The 21,637-nt window shown below is 45.2% G+C and overlaps 1 protein-coding gene across 2 annotated transcripts in view; it reads right to left on the reverse strand.

Moving 5' to 3' along the window:
• Positions 1 to 365: 365 nt before the first annotated feature.
• Positions 366 to 21,637, reverse strand: part of LOC121878575 — a 30,515-nt gene continuing 9,243 nt past the window's right edge. For both annotated transcript variants that reach the window (XM_042384913.1, XM_042384914.1), the window contains exon 2: positions 366 to 4,577. In XM_042384913.1, the coding sequence (XP_042240847.1) occupies positions 1,154 to 4,534 (3,381 nt within the window). In that variant the 5' untranslated portion in view covers positions 4,535 to 4,577 and the 3' untranslated portion in view covers positions 366 to 1,153. The remainder of the gene's footprint in view (positions 4,578 to 21,637) is intronic.

The following is a 21,637-nucleotide window of genomic DNA, read 5'->3' on the forward strand; positions in this document are numbered from 1 at the left end:
GAAAATAACCATCTCAACAAAGAGAAAACCAAACGTACAGAATCAAAGGCCGGCAGCACTTCGTACATACAGTACAGAACAAGGATGTGTGTAGTAGTAACCTGTGGCTGTAAGAGTTGTCACTTCCTGAGAGATACGGTATGTGCAGGACAAGGTAACTCCAGGTGTCACTAATACTGAAATTTTTATAACAATGTGAAATAATTACCTGGACAATTTGTAATGACAGTGGCCTGTTTTCATAATAAATTACTTGGCAGGAAACACTAATTGGGTAATTACTGGAATACTGCATTTTCTTGTAATACAATATATATATATATATATATATATATATATATATATATATATATATATATATATATATGTGTGTGTGTGTGTGTGTGTGTGTGTGTGTGTGTGGAGCAGCCCATCAACACTAGCTCGCCCCGACTCTCTTCGTATGACTTTAATATCACATCAAGGGTTTGTATCTGACTGACTGATACCATCAATCACCCCTGGAAGCGTCCTTATGGTTACTGTGAGTGTCCGTCTGCCATAGGAGACAACACGTGTAAGAGTCAGAGACACACTTTCTTATCACTGCTCACGTTATACTGTACACTCTCACATTCACAACATTCGTAGCTTTATATCTACTTTATCTCACTAAAGTTGCTGTACACAATCTACTGTGGACACACTTTGGTTGTTTACACTCGCTTATGACAACACACCTGGAAGAAGAGCGCTCTTTCATCCCCGCCATATGAGTAAAATGTATGTGTACAAAATAATTAAGAGGAAGCCGCTGAACTTGGTCCTGGGACGTAGCTGTGAGTGTACCACATGACAACATTATCACAAGATCACTGAGCAGTCTGTCGTCACCTGGCTCTGAAGGTAATAACACGTCTGAGCTATTGGACCTGGGCTAGTTGTCCAGCACACACTATAAACTTTTAAAGGGAAATAACGTATCTGAGTTTTGGCTTTCACAGCGCATCCATCCATGACGCCGCTGGGGTAGGGGGGGGGGGATTCAGGGGATGAACTTCTTAGAAAAGATAATCTTATAGTCTGCGGTTGTGACGGGGAGGCTGCGGCTTCGACTACGACTGACGGGGCGCACCCTACGGATGCTATAATTGGCCTGTTGGCTCACCCGAGGTCACACGGCTGCCTGAAGACGGGTCGGGGAGGGCCAGGTGTCCAGAGTCGGTAGCTCCGGGGTGGCTTCACAATCGTTCGTGTTCTTGTGATTATTCACGTAGTTGACATCGTCCTCCGAGTCGACGCACTCGGAGGGAAGGTCGGAGTGTGAGGCGAGAGAAGAGGCAGGGCGGGAGGAGGACGGCGACGCAGCGGGCCACACCCGAGGCTCTGTCTGTGTTGTGCCGTCTGTCACACCCACGGAGTCTTGGTCAAGACTGTCCTGCTGTACCTGCTGGTTCGGGGATACCTTCTTTTGTTTTAGTGGTTGTTCACTGGGCGATGGCTTGCGGTGGTTGGGAAGAGCTCTGACAGGGCTGGTGAGTTTTGGGTCTTCTCTGGGGGCCCTACGAGGACGGTGACCACATGGCCTGATCCTCTCACATTTCTCATCGGGAACACTGCGCTGTTGAAGGCCCTGCAGTTGTGCCTGCTTGAGCAGTACTTGTTGGTGGTGTAGAGGCAAGTTGTACACGTCTTCACTACCAAGAGGAGTGTAGCCGCTGCTGCTGTTAAGGGAGAAGTTGTTCTTAACTATCTTGGTGAGGAGACCGGACCTGGGAGGCTGAGGCTGGCCCAGACGGTGCATCAACGCCAGCTCTCCATCATCACCTGAAGCCTCGTCGGTGTGGCCGGCATAGTCTACCACCACAGCCGAGTCCGGGGTGATGTCGTGGAGGTTGATACGGCGAGAGTGTGGTTGCCTCCAACCCCCAGGAGATGGTCGTTCATTGTCACCGTTTTGTCGACTGTGGCGATTTTGGCGACTCCCGGTGGAACAGAGGTCAGAGTCAGAACCTCGAGTGTGACGGTCGTGGGAGCCGTCAGTCAAATAGTCGACATGAATATCAGACTGAGGAGAGGTAGATGAGGTGCGGGGAGCCAGGAGTGCTGTCAGCTGTTCCACCGCCTGCCTGCCCTCATACCCGTGCACGGCAGGTTCACCTTCGCCGTACACAGCTCGCTGACGAGACAAGCGTGCACGAGCTTTCGGTCGATGCAAAGAAGCATATACATGCGAAGAAGCGGAGGATGGTGAGTGATAATAGGAAGCAACCTCAAAGTCATCATACATGCGGACGTCAAAGCTGTTAGCAGCGCTGATGGAAGAGCAGGTGCTGGCATACTTGGACCAGTCGTTGTCGGCCGTGACCACTGGAGATAGTGCGTCCGTGGAACTGTAGTCGGTGACGCTGGCCGCCTCACTCCTGCAGTGTCTACCCTCGCCTAACCCGCAGTACAGCTCAGAATTGATGCGGTTCTGTAGCAAGTGTTCAAACTGCCCGCTGTCATATGGATCCTCATACCTCGGGGAGGTCTTAGATTTTGCAGGGGGGGACTTGTCTCCTGGCTGGGGCGCATTGGAGTATAAGCTCTGGTCGTAAGAGGGTGGCTCGTCCTTGTTGACCGGCTGTAAGAGTTTAGAGTCGACCGCCTCAGCTTGAATCTCCAAGTTTTGGAGTGACTTACGAAGGACTTCATCCATACCTTGCTGAGGGTCCACCTGCATCCTGAACCTGACAAAACCTGCATCGTTGAATAACATCGACGAGGGTCTAGATGAGGCGTCAGGGGGAAGGGCACTGAGCGTGTTACCGTGATTCCACAGAAGGTGAATGTCGGAGGTGGCTGAGTGAAGGGTAGCCGACTTTCGTATTGACGGCCGCTTGTGAGTGACACGCACAGTGTTGGCTCGTCGGGCAAGAGGCTCTTGCGTCAGTGCCTCCTGATAAACACCCTTCCCACATGACTGTAGGGTGAAGTTTCTGACAGCCTGGTTAGTCTGGCACACGGCAGGGAAAACTTCGTCCACCTTCTCCTGGGCTGCAATGCTGGAACAACTGCCACACCGCTTACAAGAAAACACTGATAACAGTCGCTTCTCGCCCTTGTGGTTCTGGCGTTTTCCTGATGTCCCTCCCACAGTGAACGCAGAGGCCACTCCCAGCAACATCCACATAAGCACCTCTAACAAGCGACAGGTGCTTTGGTAGGCCAGCCAGTGCCAGGGATATGCAGGCGGTAGCTCGAAGATGTAGTGAGGCCCCACAAGAGCGTACATGTGAAGACCGGCCAGCACCACCTGGAGGAAGGAAGCCACCAGAGTGAGATGGGAGCCTCGTAACAAAGCCAGGCGGGGATGGCGGGGTGGTAGTGTACCCTCCAGGGGTGAACGGCTCAGCCTCACCAGCAGCAGCCCGGGGTGACGTCCAGCTGCCCGGCCAACTCGCCATACAGAGAGGAAGCCTCCGATTCCTACAGCACCGCCCCAAGCTGCTGTGACCGCCCTTGCGGCAGCCCGCAGTGGGCCAGCATGCTCAGGCAACAACGCTGAAGTTAAGTGGGCGGCAACTGATGCAAAGAGATGGGCGGCAGTGAGGAGAGCTAGAGCCAAGGGAGCATGGGGCTTCCTGGGCAGGAGACGCGGGCACCGCCATGCTCGCACTATAGCCAGGACGACCACTGCTAGTGCCGCTGTTAAACACGGCCACCCTGTCTCTTCCACGACAGCTGAGAGAGCTACGGGCAACCGACGTTCTGCTCCATAAGGATCATGGAAGAGATGTACACAGCGGAGGAATGCAGCCAAGAACATGAGGAGGTGCAGTGTAATATAGTAGCCGCGTGGCAGGAGGTGCGCCGCTGCATGTACCCGTGCCAGCCAGAACAGTGCCAGCAGGGCCAGTAGGCTGTACAGCCCTGCAGCACAGTATACATGTACCACCCACGCCGTTCCTAGGGCGCGCACCCACGCCACCTTACTGAGACCCACACCCACGTCTGCCCGCACCACCTCCACTTCCTGAGGCCGGTCCAAGGGCACATCCATCATCTGATCATGGTTAATGGGTGCCTCCACATACGGCGTCTGGACTGGCCTGTTACCCACTCCTCGCTGGTCCGTCACAGCCTTCTGCACCTCGGGCTCCAGCCCGGGCTGTGACGACCAAACGGGTGGTCCCGACGCCCTATATCCATAGTCGTCCCTGGGAGGCAAGTCTTGGGGTACCCTGTACCCAGCAGTAGGTCGTGGAGGACGCTGAGTTGTGGTGGAGGTGGTGGTGGAGGAAGGCTGGCTGGTGGACACCCCATATGCCACTCCTCGGAAGATGGCGGCCAAGGAGCTCTCGATGCTACTGGTGTTGTTGCTCTTGTGACGCATGTCTATCCTCGACCATTTTGAAGAGAGTCCTAAGCTGGTGCTGTTATTGCCGGTGTTGTCCCGGGCCCTGGGTGCTGTGAGCGGGGCCGTCCTCAGCCCTACCTGTGCCCTGCAGGAGGTGGCGGCCAACAGTAGGATGAAGAGGCCACCCAGGAACAACATGGCGGCGTGACGCATGGCTGTAGAGTCAGGTGGTCGCGGGGCCGTCTGCCATCACAACCTGGAAGCAGTAAAAAACGCGTCGTTAATTCTCGTCCGTCACGAGACACTGAGGACAGTGTAAACATTAGGGTGTAGTAGCATGATGGTGGTGAAACAGTTTTATGGGTGTTTTCCATCATAAGCAGGATCCTTCTTCCAGTTATTATCCTAAACAATATAATCATACCTGATACTCCACCATTCACCGCCAGTGTAGGTGATCATACTGCAACCATTAACAGTTTAATCTCCCTCACGGGTTTCCTCTGAAAGGTAAAACTACTGAAAGATTCGACGATAGGAAAAAGTGGTTAGTGTGGCGGGTCTCCAATAGCTGTAAAGAATCCCGGCACCATTAACCCCTTCCGTGCGAAGACCAGAATGCACCTCACTCAAAACTCTCGCCCGTTAAACGATCATTTAAACTCAATTTACCGACAGCCCCGCGCTTCTCCACAGGAAAACTTTGATTTTAGCAGTAAGGGTTTCACATTCCTAAAAACCCACTCTTGAGGTAGATTTTTCTGGTTAAAATACTTTAAAAAAACGAGAAAAGGTTTTAAGTTAAATTTATTTATTTTTGTAATGGGAGGGTCAGCGTGGTTTATGGAGGTGGTCGTTAGTACAGGAGGTTCTCACATCTATCAGGTACAACTGTTGTGTTGAGGAAACCACAAAGAAAAATATATGTAGTTTTACCCTTGGAATATACCCCAACCTAAGATACACCAATTCAGTTGTGCTATCACCGATAATTGTGTATATTGTATGGCATTTGTATATGGCCACGTTGTTAACATGTATAGCTCGTTTTTATGGCAACGACGTTTCCACATATAAGTCTCAGTTATCATTTAAGGCAACGACGTTTTCCTTAGCTATCCCATGTTTATGACATCGACTTTACTGAACACAGCAGCCGTTATACCCAGAGTTGGTTATTAAAAGTAGTTTATCCCTTTGTACCCGTGTGTACCGCCGAGCTAAACATGGCGTCGTGCCCACTAATAGTTTTCTTCACTTGCCGCTGTTTGATTGCCAGAGGGAGGGAAAAAAAAACTCAGGTACCTCTCACCCTAAACCAACGGCTGAGGGTCTCACCGTGGCGAATGATATGAAAAGACCCGGCACAAAGGAGTTCTAGGCTTAGGTTAACACTTGGGGAAATATCCGTGAAAAACGTATCCATGTAAATAGGCCGAATATAGCCGTGTGACACGTTTATCCGGAGCTGACCCGCGAAGGGCTCCCTCACTCTGATACTATGCCCCCCACCCCCCTCACCCACTCTCTCACACATATCGGGTTTAACCGTAAATTGCCTATCATAACTCCCTGACGTGTTGGCGGGACCACTTTTCGGGGTATTTTATGACAAGCTGAAAAAAACACGACTATACTGTACTACCTCATATCAAGGCTGACCACCTAGGCCTTTACACCCATACAATATACAGTGGAATCTAAAGTTAGTGGATTCCTAGGCTGGGGAGGGTTAGTATTTGCCTCTTTGAGTACGATGATTTAACCCCATAAGTACATTGTCTTTGTATATTCAGAGGATTAACATATCGTACTCAAGGGATTACTTAATTGTATTCAACAGGCTGAAGCATTTTACTCGAGGGATTAAGTCATAGTATTGAAGTGGTGAAGATATCTTATTCCAAGGTTAAAGGCATTGTAATCGGTGGAATTAAGGCCTCGTACTCATGGAAGTTAGGCATCGTCCTCATTGTTCCATTTCACTGTACTAAGAGGTTTGGTTAACATGGTACTCGGTTAGGCATCGTACACAGAAGGTTGGTTAACATGGTACTCGTGGGAGGGGGTTGGGCATCGTACACAGAAGGTTGGTTAACATGGTACTCGTGGGGGGGTTGGGCATCGTACACAGAAGGTTGGTTAACATAGTACTCGTGGGAGGGGTTGAGCATCGTACACAGTTGGTTAACATGGTACTCGTGGGAGGGGGGTTAGCATCGTACACAGAAGGTTCGGTACTAGGGGGGTTAGGCATCGTACACAGAAGGTTGGTTAACATGGTAATCGCGGGCTAAAGCTCCTACATGCGAATTAATACTCAAAATGTTTCGAGTCATACAGGATTTATTTATTTTTTCTGGTACCATATAGAAGTGAATGGGTTTTGAATATGGCTCATACTGGTTCCTCATACAGCCAGGAGGAAAAAAACAACTTTCCAGTTACGAAAGACTACATGAAACCAATTAAGAAGAGCAAGTGGAGCGTGTAACTGTGCATCACTTCACTCCACACACACACACACACAGAGAGAGAGAGAGGGAGAGAGAGAGAGAGAGAGAGAGAGAGAGAGAGAGAGACGTACAGGTGGAGGCAGGTAGCTTTTTAATGAAGGGTTTTCCCTAATCAAAATAAACGCCGGCATAAAATAAAATAAACGGGAGTACCGGGAGAAAACATGAATCATAACATAACATAATTTTGCTTAATTTGTGACGCGTGAGTAACATTTAAGTACCGGGGATTCTATCAGGCTTTCATTATACTCTCCCACCGAGTTAGAATCAGCCATCCAGTCAGAAATATAATTGTAAGTTAAAGATTTAAGTAGGAAGTACTAAGGATGCAGTAAGTATTTCTCATGTGTTCAGAATATAATGTGATGCTTTAACCTTAGATAAGAATAGAAGTGTATCTGAAAAGTACCTTAACTTAATTACACGTAGTTATGATAGTACTTAGTTAATTGCGCGTAGTTATGATAGTAATTAACTTAGTCAATTACACGTAGTTATGGTAGAAATTAACTTAGTCAATTACACGTAGTTATGGTAGTACTTAATGCCTTAACCTAGATATTAAGATAATTGTATCTAAATGTTCCTTAAAGTAGTCATAGTAACTTATTTCTGTTGTTGGTGGTGACATAATTTAGATGTGAAGCTATACACCACTAAAACTGTCGGCCCTATTTGATATATACTGTACAGGAAGTGGTGGTGGTGCCTTAATGTAAACCTATTGATATATGAAGAAGATCTGTATCATGAAACTTATTTAACTCAACCATGTTATATAGAGTAGTGGAAGCGGCCTGTGCTTTATCAACATCTCGGAGGCTATGATATACAAGGCTGCTGGGAGGCGCGAGTAATTAAGGTGTCACTGTCGGAAACCCATAGCTCTCTCTCTCTCTCTCTCTCTCTCTCTCTCTCTCTCTCTAATATACGTTTATGATATATTTATTATTTACGGGTTTCTCTTTGATGTAGAACTGACGTGTTTATCATAATTTCACAAGTCATGAGCTTGTCCCTAATTATATGAATGAAAGATACGATAAGCGAGGGCGGTAATAGACGAGGCTTTATTACGACGCAGAAAAACTCCCCCCGTGCCTGAATGACTGTGGGTACGAGATAACGTTGGTAGAAGTCCCCAGTTATAAAGGCCACCGTCCCCGGGAGTGGGAATGGGAGTCTGGTTACTGTAGGGGTTGTGGTCGTTATACACAGTGGGTTTTAAACAAACACTGAGGGTCTATGGGTGGCGGATTGAGGGTATGTTGACGGTGAGTTCTAATTGGTGAGTTTTTAGTCATAGTGGTAGGAGTACAGTTAAGGGATTTTGTTGAGAGTCGTATTAGCAAACAAAACGAGAGAGAGAGAGAGAGAGAGAGAGAGCAGTAGTAGATCAGCACAATAACAGTACAATACTAGTAAAGGCCCTGCTATTATTCTACACTTTATTGCTGTAATACTGATGTTTTTACTCTGCAATGAACAACTAACGACACCTCAGGTAAAGACGTTTTTAACATTCGTACACAAAACACCCAGAGACCTATTCTTCCCACACGTATTCCTTCCTCACACACATAGTCACGCAGAACAGAACATCCTCCCTTACATACATACATACATACATATTCTCTTCCTTCCCTTCACTTCCTGACACACACAGACACAGGGTCACGCACTACACATCCAGCCACTGCCGTAATATTACAACTTGGCCTCACGTGGTAGTGCGGATCATATGGCCCGGGGTGGAAGTTATCCCCTTGTGTCACGCCATCCAGCAGTAACAACTACACACACACACACACACACACACACACACACACACACACACACACACACACACACAACTAAAATATATCGACGGCACAAATATGTTATATACTATCTCTCTCCATTACACAAGCTTGGACCATTAAGTTGGACTATTTGTGTGTGTGTGAGAGAGAGAGAGAGAGAGAGAGAGAGAGAGAGAGAGAGAGAGAGAGAGAGAGAGAGAGAGAGAGAGCACATTCAAGCACTCAGTACCAGGCCACGCCACATTAATCCGTTGGTAAAAAAACAACATATTACAGCACCACACATGTTAACTTGACGTACGGTGGGGGGATTTATGGCCCGTTAATCCCAGGGTTAATCTCCAGTGCCAGCTTCTTGTCTTACCGGGGCTGGTCTGGGATTAATCTTTTAAAATAACATCTCGCGTGGTTAGCCTCCAGGGTTAATGACTTGATGGGTCAGTTAGGCATTACTGACTCAGAGAAGCAAGAGAATCCTAACTCTCACTACCAGGGATTACTGACTCGCTTGGTAAGCCGGAGATTACCGACTTAGTCACTCAAGGATGACTGAATCAGCTATTTAAGGATGATTGACTCAGCTAGGTAAGGATGATTGACTCAGCTAGGTAAGGATGACTGACTCAGTTCGTCTAGGATTAGTGACTCTTTTGGTTAGTTACAAATTACCACTTACTGTACTTACTTCACCAGGGATTACCGACTGACTTTCCCTTGAGCTAAGGTTATCAGGGTATCGGAAACTTGTAAACTCAAGAGAGACGAATCTTAAAGCAGCGCTGAGAATACACGTCTTCCTGACACACACATTCCTCTCATCTCTCGTCGTGCTAGAGTCTCAGATCAGTCACAGCTCTGAATACTCACCTTGAGTCAACACCTAGAATATGGGGCAGTGTCATAGTGCCATCTTAGAATACCCTCCTTAAGTCAACACCTAAAATATCAGGCAGTGTCACACTCAAGAATGTCAGGAGCATCACCACCAAGCGATATTTGTGTCTGTCACTTGACGGAAAAATCCCTAAGAGTTAGAACAGAGGTTGAGGTAGGTGGAGGTGGTGTCACTGACGTTAATACTGTACCTGGACTACCTACCCACCACTCCCTACCTACCTCACCTGCAATAGCCACGAGGAGCAGTTTTAATTAAATCTTATCTCACACTGACCTGATTTTTTTCCGATTTCTTTTATTAAATGTTGGTGCTGTAGACGGTGCTTAATAAACCTGGTAGTTGAAGTGTTTAAAGAAAAAGGCAAGAAAATTATTTAATTAAATCTTATCCTACACACTGTTAATTTTTATGTGAAAGTTGAGTAGCGTCAGGAACTAAGACTTCAAGTGAGCGTTTCTTAACAACTTTAGCCTGATGAAACACCTTTAAAAAAATAACAACCAATAATAACAACCACCACCGCAACTACCAATAATAACAACCTCTACCATTACCACTAACAACAGCCACCACCACCAACAACAACAACAATAGCAACCACCATCACCACCACCACCAACAACACCATCTCCACTATCACCACCACTATCATCACCATCATCAATACCACCACCACCACCACCTCACCTCCTTCAAAACCCCCAAACTTTTATAATTTTTTCTTTTAAAGGGAAGAACTTAAGAATACTGTCCCAGGTCAACTTTTATTTTAGAATAGCATCCAAGCTTTTCCGTAATCTCGTGAAGCCGACCAATTAAAGTTGGAAATTGAATGACTCAACTGGCGCAGGGAACTTTACAGAGGTCAGACGTGACTGCCTCCCTCAAGGGGCCCCCGTCTGGACCACCAATATGCATTTTGCGTGTGGACTTTGGTCGTGTTGATCGTTAATTAGACGGAGGGAGGCAACTGTGTGCTCTTGATACACTGCCGGGCTCTTTGTGTACACGAGTTGTAAACAAAAACAATATATTCTTTGGTGTGTTGCTGTGTTTGTTAGTGACAAGTTACTTGTGTGTTTGTATATCTATCTATCTATCTAGGGATGAAGTCATCGTACTTAAGAGGTCAAGTAATCAAACTTAAGAAGTTAAGCTATCATACTTAAGGGGTTAAGCTGTCATACTCAAGATTGCCACTAATCTAGGGGTTAAGCTATCATATTCAAGGATTGCCACTGTAATCTAGGGGTTAAGCTATCATACTTAAGGGGTTAAGCTATCATATTCAAGGATTGCCACTGTAATCTAGGGGTTAAGCTATCATACTTAAGGGGTTAAGCTGTCATACTCAAGGATTGCCACTGTAATCTAGGGGTTAGGCTATCATACTTAAGGGGTTAAGCTGTCATACTCAAGGATTGCCACCGTAATCTAGGGGTTAGGCTATTATACTCAAGATTGCCACTAATCTAGAGATTAAGCTATCATACTTAAGGGGTTAAGCTGTCATACTCAAGGATTGCCACCGTAATCTAGGGGTTAAGCTATAGAGTTCAGGGGTTAAGCAAGAAGCAGTAAGACAAAATGCATTCTCACATGACAGCATTTCTGACTCATTGAAAAATAACAATGACCCACAGGTATAATTAGATCAGGTGAACTCGCGAAAGATAATTAATACTCCCCTTTATGTATTTTTAGCCGCGATAAACACATCATTACATTATTTATACTTAGATGTTTCGAAAAGAATCTGGTGGCGTGTGGTTGTAGTAATAAAGGAACAAAAATAGCCTAGGAGAGCTCTTACATCCCTCTGAGTACGATGACTTGATGCCTTTTGAGTACGATGACTTGATGCCTTTGAATACGATGACTTTACCCCCTTGAGTACGATGACTTGATGCCTTTGAATACGATGACTTTACCCCCTTGAGTACGATGACTTAATGCCTTGAGTACCATGACTTTATCCCCTTGAGTATGATGACTTTATCACCCGAGTTCGATGATACCTAAAGCACAATGATTTAATTCCTTGAGTACAATGATTTGATCTCTTAAGTACGATAACTTAACCCCCCCCCCCCTGTCATCGTACTCCAGGAAAATCGTCGTTTTATTCAGGCTAAGATATCATATTTATGGAATTAAACAATTGTACTCAAGGGGTTAACTCAGCGTACTAGCTGGGGTCTTCGTACTTAATGGATTAACTCATTGTACTTAGAAAGGTTAACATCATATGGTACTCAGCAGGATTAAGGCAGAACCATCATAAAATTACGAAATAATTAACTTACCCCTTTAGTAAAGGTGAGAAGTACAGGTACAGTACTTAAGACCAAAGTACAGGTACAGTAATTGTATAAAAAAGTACAGGTAGATACAGTAATGTAAAAGGGATAAAGGTGGAGATTTCTAATTTACTGTAATATATAGTTCACCACACTCAGGGCCAAACACTTGTAATTAAACGTATAATGAGGAAGGTGTAACAAGGGGGTAAAGGCTTGTAATAACATCAGTCTTCCTCATCAATGTTATAATTATCATCCTCATCCAGCTAGTGAGATTATAATTATCCTCATCCAGCTTGTGAGATTATAATTATCCTCATCCAGCTTGTGAGGTCATAATTATCATCCAGCGTGTGAGGTCATAATTATCATCCTCATTAAGTCATAAGATCAAAAGATAGTAAAAACAACAACAAAAATACGGTGCACCCCTTCCTCCCCTGACACCCTCCCTCCCCATCATCGTCGACAGAGTACATCACCAGCTCTCGGGGAATATAAAACCCAATGTTAACAAAATTCAGTCTCTTGCCTTTAAATTCTAAACTCACGTATCAGTTCCACCTAATTTCCGCTTTATGGTTACGATATCCCCCCCACCCTACCCCCAACCCCCCATCCACCCCAGTCGCGGCACAAGCTTTAAAATGCAGGGAATGCGTCTGAGAGCGGGGTAATTTTTCTTAATTTTCCGGCCAGGGTTTAGGAGGGTCCCCTGGTCCGATTACCCCCCTCCCACTTCCCCTGTAACTCCCTCCTTCTCCTCCCCTTGTCATCCCCTCCTCCTCCTCCCCCTTTTCCTCATTTACCTCCTACTCACCCCTCTCCATCTTAGCTATTACAAACTTATTTCCGCCCATTTCTAAATAAACTGAGAATCATGAACAATGAACTTTTTTTTTAGACTCATTAACTACAACGTTGTGTGTGTGTGTGTGTGTGTGTCTGTGTGTGTGTGTGTGTGTGTGCGCGCGAGATTATAATAAACTAAAACAATAATTAAAATAAATAACCCGACATGTAAAAAGAATGCTGCATAAATAAACGATAAAACGATAAACAAGACAAAAGAAAAAAAAATATAAAATATGTGAGCGACAGTTATTTCGGCCAAGTTATTCCAAACATTACTAAATAAAAAATACGGACAAAATGGAAGCTTAAACAACACAGAAAAGTAAATCAATAGAAAGTAAATAAATCAACAAATTCATTATTAAGTTACAAATTATTTAGAAACAAAAAAGCGAAAAAAAATTCGCAATTAGCTAAACCCAACACACCAGAATTTCCATTAATTTAAATTCTTCGCCCGTCACCTGAGTTATTTGCCAGTCACGTGATTTTGCTGTCGCTCAGTCCCCTCAGCTCTTTGGCTGTCACCTGATTTCCTCGCCAGTGACCTTATTTCATTACCAGTCTCCTGATCTCATCACCAGTCACCTGATCTCATTGCCAGTCGTCTGATTTCATTGCCAGTCGCCTAACTTCTTCGTCTGCCAGCTACGCTGTTTTGGGGAGGACTGCCTGCTGGCGGAGGCGCAGCAGAAGGTGTGTGAGAGGAGGTCCCTGACACCACCACCTGCTGTGTGGAGGAGAGTTACTGCAGCAATAATACCCTTGGCGGCACCCGCACCTTGTGACTCACAGCGCGACACCTGCCACCTCCCTCTCTCTCTCTCTTTCGTTGACTGAAACCTAACGCCTCTCCCGTCTTTCTTTAACTCATTCTGATTCGAGCCTCTCTTTCTCTCTCCTTGATTATAACACCTGAAGCGTGTAAACTCGTTACAAGGAAACCGAAGTCTCTTTCATATTTGGGTCAATGGATGAATGACCTCCTTCCTCCAAGAGTCTTTGGAGGCATAAGACTCCCCTCCTCCCTAGGTCCTCCAAGAGTGAGGAGTAAAACAGCACTGATTATCTCCGTCCATCCTAGCTCTTTCAAGAGTTTTTGGAGGCATAAGACAAGACTCTCCCTCTCCCCATCCCTCCCAGGACAGCCTTACGAAAATATTTCCTTCTAAACTTCCCTCCAAAAAAAGATTTATGGGTCGCTCTTTCGCCAGACCAACCTTTTTTCCTCCCTAGACCCAAGTTTTGGTCTGAATATCACGGGACACATTAATATGTATGGTTATCAGGCGTCTCAAACGGCCATGTTAAGAGCCCGAGTGAAACTGTCGTGTGGGGGTTTACTGCTTTACTCCCGTCGTTTCATAACAAAGACGTATCACATTCCTCCTGGGGTGTGGGGGATTCTGTTACTCTTAACATTCCAGATAAAGTCGACTGCCTTCATTAAACACAAAGTAAACAAAGGGCACGTTTTTGCTAACCATTTATTTAATCATATAATATTGCTACAGAACAGCTTTCTAGAGTCAAATAGAGCAGATTGATTCCTTGGTTGAAAATGTAAGGCGTTGAACATAACTCCCCCATGAAGGAATGGCCTCCCCCAGTGACGTCACCGCAGCGTTGTTGTGGCTGGGTGTGGAAGACGTAAACAGTAACCGAGTCACGTCCATATTTTACGCCGTTAACGAGGTCCCCAGAGCCATCTTAATTATGTTTATTCTCCTTTCATGAGTCTCTTGAGGCTCCCGTACTATGTTTTTCTATTTTAATGAAGTTCTCATTTCTACGTTTACATTTATCTCATTAAATCTCGCATTTGTATCCCTATAGACTACTCCCCCTTAAACGTGGGTTTGGAGTTGCTTTAATGACGTCTTAATATTTTTAATGGCGTTCTTGAGATGATTCCAATTACGCTATGTCTCCTATAAAACAGTGTATTTTAATAGCGTATAGAGAAAAGAACAGTACGCTCTTGAGATGCGGGAAACACGAAACTTTATACTACATATGTTGTGTCTCGCTGCCCGGGTATGAGAATTGAGCTTAATAAGAGAGGACTACCACTAGAACTTTTTACAGGCGAGAGAAGCGGAACCAGAAAAGCTTTTTAAGCTCTTTATAAGCTGAGAGAAGCTTCTTAATGAGGAATGGCATCAAGGGGACACAAATATCCCAGGAGAAGACGAAAGAGAATTAAGGGGGGATTTGGACGTAACAGTTGTGGGTTCCTGATTAAAAGGTGTTCATCCCCCCCTGCAGCAACACATTTTCTTTTCACTCTTCTCCTTCTTTCTCCACCTCTAGTAAAGTCGATGGACCACGTTACAGGAGATACTCGGTTTTCTCGCAGCAAACAGCAACAGCCTGGCGGGTCAGGAACCATAAAAGGAAACCTGATAGGTGGTAATATGATACCGGTGTCGGATCTCAGAGATTGTTCCGGCCCCAAGTTGGCTCGTTCGGTCTTCTCACACACCAGCTTGTTTGTTATTTCTGCTCGTAATGCCGCCACAAAAAGACGTTCTCATAATCAAGCTTAGCCAAATTATATAGCGTTTTGAACCCCATATACTATACTGAGTAACTATATACCATGTTGGGTTTCGAGCCCTTGCCCACCATCTCGAACTCGTACTTGGATTGGATTCGAAACCCATTTCGCTAGGTTACAGTAGATCCTTCACGTGATTAAAGTGTCAAAACTGCCATAGGTCTGGATTTGAATCTTCCCCTCGTTATTAGATTCGAGCATCTCCCCGTGAGGCTGGATTCGAACTCCATACTGTTGTTATAGAATCATGTATTGAGTAAATTCGAAGCTTCAAGTGAGTATATTCGAATCTACGTGTGACTGTTCGAATTCAAACCCCCCTATATCTATGAGAGTATTCCTTCTCACTCGACTGGGTTAAAACCTTAGCTTGAATAAACAAAACCTCCCAAGCAATGAAAAAGTGCAACCCCCATTTTAAGTGATTCGTGGCGCACCGACAAATAATTATTTCGTGTGTGTGTGTGTGTGTATGTGTGTGTGTGTGTGTGTTTGTGCGCGCAGTATATACTCAAATATGTATGCAGTTTATCTATACGTATATTCAAATATGTATCTGATGTATCCAGCTTCTTTACACCATACTTAAACATGTATCCCAATCTGTGTCCTGGTAAATAGAACCCCAGCGAGATAGTTACAGTTCTGAACGCACGTAGCATGTACCGTACTCACTGTAGTCTCGGTGAGGTGAACAAGTGCCAGTGTGTTATGACCTGGGGAATTGTTTGTTATGTGAGACTGCCGGACAGTACATTATAACTCCGAACTAAAGGCAGCTCCACTCTCCTCTACACACACACACACACACACACACACACTCTAACCCTGAATCGAACGGCAAATTAATGTACACAGCGAGCGAAAGTTTGTGAAAAATGGACTCCCACCCTCTGAATTGTTCAGTAAATTAGTATACACAATCAACCGAGAAAAAAAAAGCCATGAATTTTGATTGAAGCCTTTACGGAAGTGCAATTTAGCCATGGGTCGGTTATGGCATACACTCATGAACCAAATTGTGTATTTCGTCACAGAATCATGAATAAAATCATGAGCCTCTTTCATGACTCCGAGGCGGAATTGTGGAGCCGACAGTAATGTATAGCTTCCTGTCAGGGGGGAGAGAGGGGGAGAGAAAGAGAGAGAACTGGGGAGAGAGACAGGTGCAGGAGTAGGTAGGTAGGGGTGGGTGGGGGACGAAAGGTAGTAGGTGAAAGGAAGAGGAAGATGATAACGGAACCAGAGAGGTATTGACGGGATGAAGGAACCTGGGGGGGCCTTGTTGTGGATGGGGAGGGTGAGGGTGAGGTAAGAAGAGGGGTGGAGGTTGGTGGGGAGGAGAGGGTAGAGGAGGGGAAAGCAGGCATAGGAGGAGGAGGCGAGGTGGGAACAGGAAGGGGTGGGTTAAGTAGGAGGGGTAAGAGGAACAGGAAATTTAAAAAGGAGGAGGAAGAGGTAGGTTGAGGAGGAAGTTCAGGAGGAGAAGAAGAAGGAGGAGGTAAGTTGAGGAGGGGGAGAAGGAAGAGGTAGGTTGAGGAGGAGGGGACGGACACACACACGCGGAGGTGGTGTACCACAGACACAATGGCCGGAAGCAACCGAGTGTGTTATGTACACCGGTTAAGTCGTTACGGCTAACTAATTAATTCCAGCAGGTAGGTTTTGTCCCTGCAGGTAGAAAATACACACACACACACACACACAGGTGATCCACCCACCTATGGTACACCACCTGCCTTCTTACTCTCCGTGTGTGTTCGTATGCATGTGTATGTAAATGTACAGTAGAGTTGTCAGTGTGTGTGCGTGCTTGTCTTATATTACTGTATGTGAACAGACAATACACACACACACACACACACACACACAATACACCCCACCATAAATACACTTCACCTGTCTGTCGTTCTTTTCCCAAATAAAAATTCTTATCGACATCTCAACCCTGACTGGATCATAGGACCTGCACCCTATTTCTGTCTCTCGCTCTTTCACGCTTCTCTTTTATCTCTTGACACATTTTCTCTACTGTCTCTTGTCACACTTCTCATCTTTATGTCTCACATCTCTTTTCTCTCCTCCCCCCTATTCCCCTTTGGAACTCTTTATTTTTCACCCTTCCCTCCTCCCGTCCCATCTGCCTCCTTCCCTTTCCCCCCCTCCTTCCCTCCCTCCATGACATGCTTAAAATACTTGTATAACTCTCTCTGTACACGGAAAATACACTATTTTGTGTTATTTGTACATGAAAAATACACAAATCGTTTCACTTATAACAAAATACACACATTTCGTTTACCCTGTATAGGAAAAAATACACATTTCGTTACACTTATAAAACAATACATATTTCTTTGTACTTTCAATAGTATAATACAGAAGCATAGAGCAACAGTTTCACCCGACCAATATTACGCTTGATTTAAGGTGTAACAGTGTTCGTTGATCAGTTGCCTGCATAATTACGTGTGGACTCACCTGTTGAAAGGCTAACATCCAGAAAAAAACATAATGTTTATATTAATTAACTTTCGTGTTTGTGTTTTCCATTTCTCCAGATATAAATCAAGTGAATTAAGACAATTTTTATATAGAATTACAGTATAATAAATGATTTTTTTTATTGGGCACCCCCCTACATCCTTGTGTAAGGTGTAGAGCAGAAGCGTTTACAGCGACCAACAGGGAAGCATGCTAAGTTAATGCTTGCCTTCTGTCCGATGAGTTAAGGGCGTAGAAGCCTGATGAGTCAAGGGCGTAGAAGCCTGAAGAGTCAATAGTTTTATGTCTGAGCAAGTTATTGGAAGCTCCAACAACTTGTCCCTGAATACGAATTCGCAACTTTCGATTTACAGCAGGTACCTACATTGCTGCTAGGTGAACAGGGACCAGGGGGACTAGGAAGAGTGTCCAAACAACTTCAGCCGGCCCGGGAATCGAACCCGCGACATTTTGCTTGCGAGGCAAGAGCGGTAATAATGTCATATAAGATACGATAATTGAATATAAATCAGATAATTGATAACATAATTGATAATTTCTCGTTATTCACATCATCAAGCATTAAACAGGTAATCAAGGTATATAGGATTTACTTAAACGGTAATTTTAAAGCCGTGGGCGGTGTTTAAGACCCATATTACAACACTGCGTCATTATTATGTGACGACATCCCCGCCTGGTGCTGGTGACTGTAAGGGTTTTGTTTGATGTTCACTGAGTATTGTTCTTAGTCTTCTCTCTCTTGTATTGTTTCCTGTTGATGATTCTGTCCTTTTGTAGTCTACCGGTGTGTGTGTGTGTTTGTGTAGGCGCATGTATGTATGTATGTATGCATGCGAGCTGAATGTTTGCTCTAAGAATGAACTCTGAAATACACCATCATTCTCCTCTTAATGGATAATGAGAGAACGTTTCTATGCGGTAGTCTCAGTGCAATTTCAGCGCCATTTCTTTTCTGGAATCGTTACCTAAGTTAGCCAATAGGATGGGTTGTAACACACTGTAGGTGGTTAGGAGTGAATAATTTGACGTAGGAACCTTGTAAGACTCCTGGAGGGGGGATGGGGGGGGTGACAGGTGGTGAGGGTTGGGGGGTAACAGGTGATGGGTGCGGTGTGTGTGTGTGTGTGTGTGTGTGTGTGTTTGTCTCTTTCTCTCCCACGCTCCCTGGTCGTTGTGGTGGGCAAGGCCGGAACTACCCTGCCCGACCCTACATCCTCTCTCACTCTCTCACTTCCTCCCTCTCATTCTATCTTCCACTGCTTCATTTCTTATTTTCATCTCTCTCTCTCTCTCTCTTTTACCCCACAGCGCCCCTCCTTACCATCACTCACCTTAACCTAATCATTCTTCCTTACTCCCTCACCCTCACCTCTCAGCTGTGCCTTACCTCACTCTCCCTGACTTTCAGCAACTCTCCCTCATCCCTCCACTCTCTCACCCCCACCTCTCCCTTCCTCACCTCCACTGTCCATCCCTCACCGCCACACTCTCTCACCTCTTTCTTGCTTCACTGCCATTCTCCCTCACCCCTCCCCCCCCTCTCTCCCTTACCCTCACTCTCACCTCTGCCGCGTTGTGATAACCTCACCAGTGGCAGCATCGGGCCGGAAACTTGATAACTCAGTGAAGTCTACCTGGCAGGACTCACGGAGGAGCAGGAGAGGGCTTGAGGGGCGCTCCCAGCAACAGTGTGAAGGATCCACCGCCTCCTTCTCCTCATCCTGATTCATGTCTCTGTCTTGTGACCTCACGACTGACTAAACACGCATTTACCTGAGTGGTGGCATTCTGATTGACTGTCTCTTCCTCCCATCTGATCCACGACCCACTGAAGATGTAACTACACACGACTCTTCAAATGATCACTTTATTTTACCATCTCATCCACGATGCTCTTCCGAAACTACGAAACCCACTTGATATGTAACACAACACACACACACACACGCGCACACACACACACACACACACACACACAACGCTAACTGAAGTGTACCTGGAGGTCGATTACGAGGAGCTCATTACTCTATCTCTCAGTTCAGTCTATGGCCGAGTCTTCCTGGTAGTGACGACTAGATCAACCAGGGGTGTCCTTGACTGTAGCCTGCAGGTGAATATGTTCATGGTAGCCTGACTGATGTAGAAGTTTAGGAAGTAATTTGATTCTACAGTTTATGCCATGGGATTTTGAACAACCCCCCCCCCCTTCCTTCCCTTCCACCTCCATATGAAAGTAAGTCAAGAGTGAAAAGGAACTTCCCAACACACACTTAAGAATGAATTGGAATCTAGGCACGTAGGCTCCTCAACACTGACAGGTACTCCTGAACCAAACACACACCAGCGAGTGAACAGGGACCTGAGCGCGCGCACATACATACATACACACACACACACAACTGAACAAGTACCAAAATACACAAATTGTGGTACAAAGAGCCTTCCATCTGGTAAATGTGAGACTAGACTTTTCACTAAAAAACATTCACCTGTTTCGGGGCAATGTGTACACACACTTTACTGAGTTGACTGCTTGATGTTTTACGTGAGTGAGGGATATTTTTTCTCAAGTGAGGTTTGACCCCAGGCAATGACCATTACAAAGACTCTTCCTAACATCAGCGCATTATAAGGCCTCACTTCCTAACATCAGCGCATTACAAAGACTCTTCCTAACATCAGCGCATTACAAAGACTCTTCCTTACATCAGTGCATTACAAAGACTCTTCCTAACATCAGCGCATTACAAAGACTCTTCCTAACAACAGCGCATTACAAAGACTCTTCCTAACATCAGCGCATTATAAGGCCTCACTTCCTAACATCAGCGCATTACAAAGACTCTTCCTTACATCAGCGCATTACAAAGACTCTTCCTAACATCAGCGCATTACAAGGACTCGCTTCCTAACATCAGCGCATTACAAAGACTCTTCCTAACATCAGCGCATTACAAAGACTCTTCCTAACATCAGCTCATTACAAAGACTCTTCCTAACATCAGCGCATTACAAGGACTCACTTCCTAACATCAGCGCATTACAAGGACTCACTTCCTAACCTACACATCAGTGAACAAAGTCTCAAATAGGATTAACAATTGCACAAAGTCAACAAATTTCACGCTGACCAACACCCTCGTTATTAATAAGACCTGTTATTACACCGAAGGAAATCAGCTTAAACGTGATGTAGAATCTGAAAACCGATTATCACCACAAAGTTTAAATTAAGTGTTTCTTTCTCTATCTCATTTGTCTATGTATGTATGTATGTACGTACGTGTGTATGTACGTATGTACGTATGTATGTATGTATGTATGTATGCATGTATGTATGTAGCGAGTATCTCCGCTCTCTCTTTCTCAATCTCAGTTGTCTGATTCTTTGTCTTCCCCAATTTTTCTGATTTTGTTTTCTTTACTTAAATTGACTTTGACTATTTTCTATTTTAGTGTGTGTGTGTGTGTGTGTGTGTGTGTGTGTCTCACACACACACACACACACACACACACTCTGACTCACTGTTAGACCTGCTTCTGTTTTTACCTGCCCGTTGTAGTTTCCCTAATTAGTTTTCCGAGTAACAGAACGAGGAGGCCAATCAATGTCGATGACACTCGCACGGGTGGTGTAGCCCAGGCGTGATTAGCTGGCAGTAACACACACACACACACACTCAATTAAAAGTAGAGTGATGAAAATGGATGGACAGCAAGAGGGTAGATCGTGGGAGTTGGGCTACGACGGTATAGTGATGTCAAGCCTCAGGAAGTTATGATGTGTTGTGTTTTGTGTATGTGAAAGAGTAGTGTGTGTATATGATCGCAACTGCTTGTTTATGAATCTTTATGATGTTTGTAATATGAT

Source organism: Homarus americanus, unplaced genomic scaffold (assembly GCF_018991925.1).
Source record: "Homarus americanus isolate GMGI-L3 unplaced genomic scaffold, GMGI_Hamer_2.0 scaffold55743, whole genome shotgun sequence".
Lineage (NCBI taxonomy): Eukaryota > Metazoa > Arthropoda > Malacostraca > Decapoda > Nephropidae > Homarus > Homarus americanus.